This window comes from Alosa sapidissima, chromosome 21 (assembly GCF_018492685.1).
Source record: "Alosa sapidissima isolate fAloSap1 chromosome 21, fAloSap1.pri, whole genome shotgun sequence".
In the NCBI taxonomy this organism is placed as follows: Eukaryota; Metazoa; Chordata; class Actinopteri; order Clupeiformes; family Clupeidae; genus Alosa; species Alosa sapidissima.
Window position 1 is genome coordinate 25,966,976 of NC_055977.1, and position 8,029 is coordinate 25,975,004.

The 8,029-nt window shown below is 42.2% G+C and overlaps 1 protein-coding gene across 3 annotated transcripts; it reads right to left on the reverse strand.

Moving 5' to 3' along the window:
• Positions 1 to 3,891: 3,891 nt before the first annotated feature.
• On the reverse strand, positions 3,892 to 7,964 carry csnk2b (casein kinase 2, beta polypeptide). 3 transcript variants are annotated; one of them, XM_042077231.1, is made up of 8 exons: positions 7,499 to 7,522; positions 7,086 to 7,166; positions 6,728 to 6,842; positions 6,298 to 6,413; positions 5,920 to 5,995; positions 5,371 to 5,560; positions 3,942 to 4,081; positions 3,892 to 3,906 (listed from the first exon to the last, which is right to left on the reverse strand). In XM_042077231.1, exons 2-7 carry the CDS (start codon positions 7,155 to 7,157, stop codon positions 3,991 to 3,993), a joined length of 660 nt encoding a protein of 219 aa, XP_041933165.1. In that variant the 5' UTR covers positions 7,158 to 7,166; positions 7,499 to 7,522; the 3' UTR covers positions 3,892 to 3,906; positions 3,942 to 3,990. The 3 variants fall into 3 exon arrangements, with proteins under 3 accessions (XP_041933165.1, XP_041933164.1, XP_041933166.1); XM_042077230.1 differs by lacking the exons at positions 3,892 to 3,906; positions 7,499 to 7,522 and adding an exon at positions 7,832 to 7,964 and having other exon boundaries at positions 3,941 to 4,081; XM_042077232.1 differs by lacking the exons at positions 3,892 to 3,906; positions 7,499 to 7,522 and adding an exon at positions 7,832 to 7,964 and having other exon boundaries at positions 6,740 to 6,842.
• Between the last annotated feature and the right edge of the window lie 65 nt (positions 7,965 to 8,029).

Sequence of the window (8,029 nt, forward strand, 5' to 3'; positions counted from 1 at the left end):
TGAGTGAATAACTGAAAGAGCAAGTAATAGATTGATTGATTGCTTGTGAGTGAGTAAATAAGTGAGTGGGTGAGTGAGTGAATGAGTGAGAATGTGGATCTACAGTATAATTGCGCAAGAGAGTAGAAAGCAGTGCAGAGGGAGGGAAGAGAATTGAGGAATAAGGCTTTTTTATTATTGTCAAAGGATCACAGGACAGGATAAAGTAGACTGGGCCCAACACAGCAGAACCTTTGAAAAACAGCAGAAACAGCAGAAATGAGGGAAGCCGAGGAAATCTTCACAATGAGGCTGAGGAAAATAACAGGAAACCTCTGTGTTCTGAGGAGAAAGAAATCCTTTCGTGTGTCAGCGTGAGCATGTGACACGCACAGTCTGTCATTAAACAAGCCTGAAAACAACCACTGTAGTCAGCGTTCCTGAAGGAGGCACGATATGATTAGTCACACCTTCCTCAATATGAACACACAACACCCACTGATTTAGTTACAGTCCAAGCACATGGTGGTAAGTGTCAAACATGGAAGACCGTTACTTTTCTGCCTGACTTTGTCTCACCTCTGCCACCTGGTGGCTAAATAAAGTCAGCATCCTGGAATTGAAATGTTTTGATGATCCCTTTGTAAAATGCCAGTCATGTCCATGTAATATCTATCGGCAAATCAAATTTGGCCACAAAAAAGGACCACTATTGGCCAGATATATTGGAATGTGTGGTGTCCTCTGGGCAATACTAGCTGGGGCTATCTTAAGCTATTAGCTTCATGAATGCTCTGAAGTATCAGAGCATTACTTTTTTTATTAAAAAATTTAGTATTATTTAAATTGAGTATTATTATTATCATGAAGTACCAAGTGTAACTTTAAAGACGTTGGCAAACTTGCCATTACACAGGAACTTTAATGATATCCCATTCAAAATCTATAGGCAATTGGTATAGCCTATAACAGCTTCAACTCTTTTGGAAAGCTCTCCATAAGGGTTTGGAGTGTGTCTGTGATCTTTTGCCATCCAGAAGAGTATTTGTGAGGTCAGGGACTGATGTTGGACAAGAAGACCTGGCTTGCAATCTCTTCATCCCAAAGGTGCTCAGTGGTGTTGAGGTCAGGCCTCAAGCCAAGGCCAGTCAAGTTCTTCCACACCAAACTCACCCAGCTGTGTCTTTTTGGACCTTGCGTTGTGCACCCTATACTACACTTGAATTTACTGAGCTTTCCAGAACAATCCATTCTTTCACAAATGTGTGTAAATGCACACTGCTTGATTTTATACACCTGTGGCAATGGGTGTATAAGAGTCCCAATATTTGTGTCCATATAGTCCAAACTCCAAACTATCAACATTTGACCATGTGGTATGCTGTTTGTGTCAGTGGCAAAACCTATAACAAGAACATTATTCTGCAACAGTTACACACACACACACACACACTTTACACCTATGAAATGTGTAACAAATGGAGACAGTGATGAAGACTTCCTTAGTGTTTAAACTGAACAGAGATCCTCAGAGAGAGCAACAATTCATTTGAGTGGGTGGAGCATAAGGTGTAGGTTTGAGGACAGATGATGAGGAAATGTCACCGCAGGTCTCCAATGTTTCAAATGTTTGAAATTTCCAGGTGTAGCAGCAGCAGCAGATGTCTTGAGTGGGTGAAGTTGAGTAGGAATGCAGTGGAAGTAAAGGAAAGACCGGAACTAGGGGCCAGAAAAGTTGTAATTCTATTATTCACTCAAAGGCTGTCTCACGCTGCTAACAACCTAACCCACTTCACTTGCACTTACCATAACCTTCTTCTCTGTTGACCTCTTTTCTACATTCTTTGATGTGACTGAATTGCCATTCTATCTGTTTCTATCACAAAACGTCATTACTGCCACTGCTCCAAATACATCCCAGGTCACGTTTTCATAAACTCATACTGCCAAACTGCAGCTGCAGACCCAGCGCTACACTAACACATGCGGCGTACAAGAACACAAATATCATGGCTGAGATCAACCCACCAGGCACTAACCTCCGTTCTCACTCACTCGCAGACATTCCTACAGCACACGTGTGACAAAGTGACAAAAGGAGCATGAACATTCCGGTGTGTGCGATTGCATTACGTGCCAAACTGCCTGTGCCTTGCATCAGCCAGCAGGTGCAGGGTCGTGTGGATGTCAAGAAGCGCAGTTTAAGAGGGCACATGTATTCAGTTTCCGGGAAGGGGAATGGTGAAACTCGAAAGCATTGCTAAAGTTTGAGTAGCTTCTTGTGTGAAAATACTTCAGCTTTCTGAAGTGGTTTATTTTGATATATATTTATTATAATTTTCTTTTTTTCCCCCGTCTAGTACTTAGATGCAAATGCAATGTAAAGCACTCCAAATCAGTATATCAACATGAGCTTGAAGCCCTTATTTTAAGAGAAACGTAAGCCCACCAATACACCCATGTTTTTTTTTTACTTTGAAGCAAGATTCTATTACAACAGTACAGTACAGATGCAAACATGATATTCCGATGTCAGACTTGTTAGGAAAAAAAATGTTTATTGTGAAATTTGAACCCTGGTTCCTCTTTTTAACAGCAGCAAAAAAAGAACCCAGAAAAAAAAAAAAAAAAAAAAAAAAAAACAATTTTAAAACTAACAATAATTACAGTCCACTCCATCCGTCCGTCGTATGTGTAATTTCTTTCAAAAACTTAGAAAGCTGGGTACATCTGGCCTACCACACAAATAACATCTGATGCACTCTGAGTAGGAAGGAAGAAAAACACACACACAGAGAAGAGGAACACAAAATGTCACCATGGAGGCATGTCGTTGCGCATCTCACATAAATTGTTCTACTGGAGGCAGAGGAACCACCAATATGAATCAGTGCTTGTGCGTGCCTGATAAACATGAGTGTGTGTGTTTGTTTGTTTGTGTGTATGTTTGCTTGTGAGAAAGAGAAAGGGGGAGGGGGGTTGTGTGAACACGTCGCCATTCCAGATGTGCCCCAAACACTTCCAGCCGTCACAAGAGACATTAGCAGTACAATACAAGGGCCAACAGTTCAGCCCTGCAGAGTCGCTGCAACAGAGCCAAGAACCAACACACACAGCCTCTGCCTTCCAGTCCTAACACACACACTGTGACCCTTCTATGCACCCGAGGGCTTCCACTGACTGCACTTAAGGCAATTTAAGACTGGGTGGTTTGAGCAGCGCAACTGTGAAACGTCAAAGGATGCCATGCAAATGACCATTTAAGAGTCGACCCAAAACGCCATCTGTTTTCCTGCTATGAAAACAGTGACGAGCGACTGAGAGAGAGGCACAAGACTGCCCCGTGTCAGGCCTGGTGCCTTCACCGGTCACCTGTGGGCTCCGCTTGTGTCAACCGCAAAGTGCTGGGGAACAGCTGCGCAAGAGGCTCGGGACACAAACCCGAGGGACCTTTCTACGCCATAGTATGAAACCGAGTCGTGGGTAAGGGGGTTGCTCACTAGAATGGGAGACAATACTGAAACACTACTGAAGCTGAAGTCTGCACTTCAAATGTAACATCCTGGTTTAAAACAAAAAAGGGTTTGCCATGACCACGGACAGGAGAGCAAATATTCAAAACAGTGGGATATCCTCTCCCCTTCTCACACTATGTGTGTGTGTGTGTGTGTGTACACGAGGTGTATGAGCATGTGTGCATGTGACAAGAGAAGAGAACTTGATTTTTCTTTTTTAAGCCATCCATCCAGTTTTTATATATAGAACACACACTCTTGATACTTTAATGTCTTCTCTCAAGGTCACTAAGTCTAAAACAAAACATTTCTTTTCTGCCCTCGCAGTGGTGGGTGGGTGTGTGTGTGTGTGTGTGTGTGTGTGTGTGTGTGTGTGTGTGTTGTGTGGTAACTGAGGTACACCACCCCCTCCTCTCCATCATTGATAATTACCCCCCCCCCCCCCTCCCCACTCGCCCTCTCCTTCTCCTCCATCCATTCCCCTGGGATGGGGGTCCTAGCGGATGGCTTTGACTGGACTCTTGAAGCTGGAGGCGGCTTGCAGCTGCAACTGGTAAGCCATTGGATGGATCTTAAAGCCATAGAGCCTGGGAGAGGAAAAGAGTACAAGAGATACCAGTCAGTTTAATAGAGTGATCGTATCTGACTGTACAAGACAGGCTGAAATATGTGAGCATGAAGTCTTAAAAATTAATTATTAGCTCAAGTAAACTGAGCTATGTGGATTCTCACACAGCAGATAAAAAAACCAAGGGCAAGCAGTCATGGAACTACAGTAAGCATACAACAGGTGTTAGAACAGTCCTAACACTTGCCGATTTTATTTGCTGTCCACTTCTCCACACTAGAGCTGCTGTGTGCCATTATTACAATGGACCTTATGCACAGAAGGCTCTTTAGCCAGCGCATTCATTTATGGTGGAGCGTTAGCATTTGTTAGCATATGTTAGCATTTTCGGTTATATTCTGTGTGCACCTATGTTTCTATGCTCCTATGTTCACTCCGACACTGAATATCTTGTTTGCCCAAGTATAACAATTAACACATAAATCCTTCTACATCGTAATTTGCTGACTAAAGATTGCATAAGGTCCATTATTTTTAAATATTGAGATCAGGATTAGTTAACAGGATTAGATTAGTTATTGATTGTAGAAACACCATTCATTATCAAAACAAACTTTAGAAATATTATTCATGCAATAGTATGTGTGTGTGTGTAAAATATAATCTATACAACAGTTACCACTGTAAATCGAAAGGGGGCGCTGGATTTATAACATAAAAACAAGCAAATCGGTGTCTCACCTATGTTGTTTTCCTAATCATTACAAGCCATAATTGCAATTCGATATTGATTAATCACCCTATTTCACAGCAATAAACTATCGCTATTGATTAATCACCTTACTTCACAGGCATAAACGATCACACTATTCATGCTCTCCAATAGTTAGAAGGCAGGTGGCACACTTGGGGCAAGTTTCCCCATACACAGTTTATTAAGCACAGTCCGAGACCAAAATCGGAAACGTCAATAGAATCTCCATGGAAAAAAGTGTTTCTGTCCAGGGCATGGCTTAATCCATGTACGGGAAACTGGCCCATGAGGGCCTAAGAGCAATTATTGACTAGCTGAGATTCTGCTAAAAAGCAGAGCAGCTTTGGTGTAGAAATAGACTGCAAAGGGCATTAGACTGCGACTCTGAGGAGATATAGCGCCAGATCCTCTGGAAAGCACCAAAAACAAAATATACACATTTCTAACACACGTAGGTATAAATGCACACACACGCGCGCACACACACACACAGAGAGCCCACCTAATAATACTATACTCTATACACTATACTAATACTCAATACGAAAACGAACCTGGGCACAAACTGGTTGGCAGGTCTCTTGGGCCGGTACTCGGGGTGCACCATGAAGAGCATGTGGGGGAAGCCTGTGCCAAAGTAGGCCCCGTCCGTGTGGTGGTGCCGGGAGGACTTGGGCGTGTACACATCCATGCACTTGGGACAGTAGAGCTTCACCATGGCCTCTCCAGGGATGTCAGAAAGGCCTGGGGTGTCAAAGGGGGAAGAGATCAATCAATGCACACAACGAAGCATTTACACACACACACACGCAGAATGCTCACACACACACACAAAGAACGCTCACACACACAACCTGCACATACACAAAGGTTAAAACCTGTTGCCTGAAAATGTGCCAACTAGAATTCCAATGCATTATAAAGCAAATAAGGTGCAGTGCCATTACAAAGCTAATATTGAGGGAAGTTTGCATATTAGTTCTCAGGAATGAATCATTTTTTTTTTTTACTGAAAGAGGTGGGTAACATTAAAGAAGTTAAGGTTTTACCATGTATACATCACAAAAAAAACTGTAAACAGACTGTGGGTGGTGGGCACTCACCTATGGGCAGCATGGGCTGATTCTCACAGTAGACTCTGGGGCAGTAGCCAAAGTCTCCCTGCTGGTACTTTTCCAGCTGCAAGCACAAAGGAAATCATTATGGACAAAAGGTTAAGCCATTTTATAAATGTGGCATCTGTATGTGTGCTGCTGAGGCACAATGAGAATGACTGAGGTACTGAGGAAGAAAGAAAGAAATGAAGAAAGGAAGAAAGAGAGGGAGGGAAAGAGAGGGGGTTGAAAAAGAAAGTGACAGACAGAAAGGGAAACCAAAAGAATGAATGAGAGACAGACAGACAGACAGAAAGAAAGATAGGAAGGAAAAGAAAGAAAAAGTAGAAGGAAGGGTGGAAGGGAGGGAAAGACAGAAAGACCCACCATTTGGGCGATGCCACGGTTGGTGAGGATGTAGCGCGCATGGATCAGACCGTACAGCATCTCAGCTGCCTGCTCGATCAGGTCACTCTGGTTAGGGTTGTCCTCCAGCTCCTCATCTGCAACAAGAACGAGGAGAAAAAAAGTTTGCACACAATCCATTTTAGGGCTATTGTACACTAAACAATAGCCTGCAATATTTCTGCAACTAAAGAAAACAATCGAGAAAACAAGAATTCAGAATGAGAGTTGTTAAATACCCCAGTACTGATCGGTGTAAAGTTTATTTGTGTATCTAGTACATACACCGAACACATACACAGTGGGATGAGAGATACAAATCTTACAAAGCAAACTGAATGCACAAACACATAGGCCTGGCCTCATTTGACATACACACAAGAAGAAGAAGAAGCAAAGTACTACATCAGACCTCTGCCCTTACCTGGCTCCAGGTCCAAAATCATATCGAGAGCCTGCCTGTAATGTGGAACCTGTTCATTGAGTCCTGTCAAGTTGAATTTATCCTGAATGTAGTCTTCATCAACCTGCATGAAGGAGAGAGAGCAAATGTGAGACAACTTCCTTATTCTCTGATGATTCTTACGAATGTAAAAACACACACAGAATATATTCGCTGTGCACAGTGGAATGAAGCTAGTCAGGAAAATTACTGCATTTAACGGTAACGTCAGGCACGGTTAGAAATTAGAAATGCTGCGGTCTTGACAGTGGCAGTAGTATATCCACAGGCACTGGGCAGGTAACGTTATGCTATGGGTGACATTTACCTCGCAGAAGAATTCGTTTCCCCGTAGTCCACAGAACCAGGAGATCCATGACACTTCCTCTGAACTGCTCATTTTGGAAAACTGAGGGGGCGAAAACATACCGTATATTGTGAATAAACCTAAACAGACACCAAGCCTAGTCACACAAATGCTGTTGGTAGCCTACTACCATGACCACTAACATTCCCTACGAAAGGAGATTATCTGTTACTCATCAAATAGCCGTTCAATGACTAAAAAATAAAACCAAGAAGAAGGAACATGAAATAAGATCATCATCGTTAAAACATACATTTTCGACTAAGAGTTAGACATCGTTGTTGATTGAACATTTAAGCAAGTAGCTAGCTATCATAGCTTATCTAGCTAAATTAGCCTCGCTTCCGAAAAGCTTAAGCAATAACGTTAGCTACCTTTCATCAAGTCAGGTAGATGTGATAGCCATTAAATAACCACAATTTACTATATTAACCCCAACAACAAAATGTAAACTACTAACTAGAGGCTACAAAATTAGCACTTTACGATAGGATGTTCAATTTATACGCCCTAACCTGCTCTACAGAGTTAGCTGGATAGCTAAATATCCAATATGGCGCAGGGTGAAGTAGGCCGCAAAATATTTCTCCGCCAGGCTCCTCAATTTTACAACACGTTGACAAATTCAACGTTTGGTTAACATTTATAAGAACAGTTAAATATACTATACAAAATAATACAATTTAATAAATGAATCCAATTCGTACCTCCCGGTTCTCCCGGTATCCGTTTGCTGTTACAGGCTAGTAAAAGTGATTGGCGATTTTCGCCTTTAGCACAAGATGACGCACAAAAGATGAGCCACGACACTCCTGTTGAGGTCTATGGGACTTGTAGTTTTAAAAAAAAAGGTTTAACGTGGCTTGATGTATTATATGACCACTACTTTTTGTGGATGTAGCAAT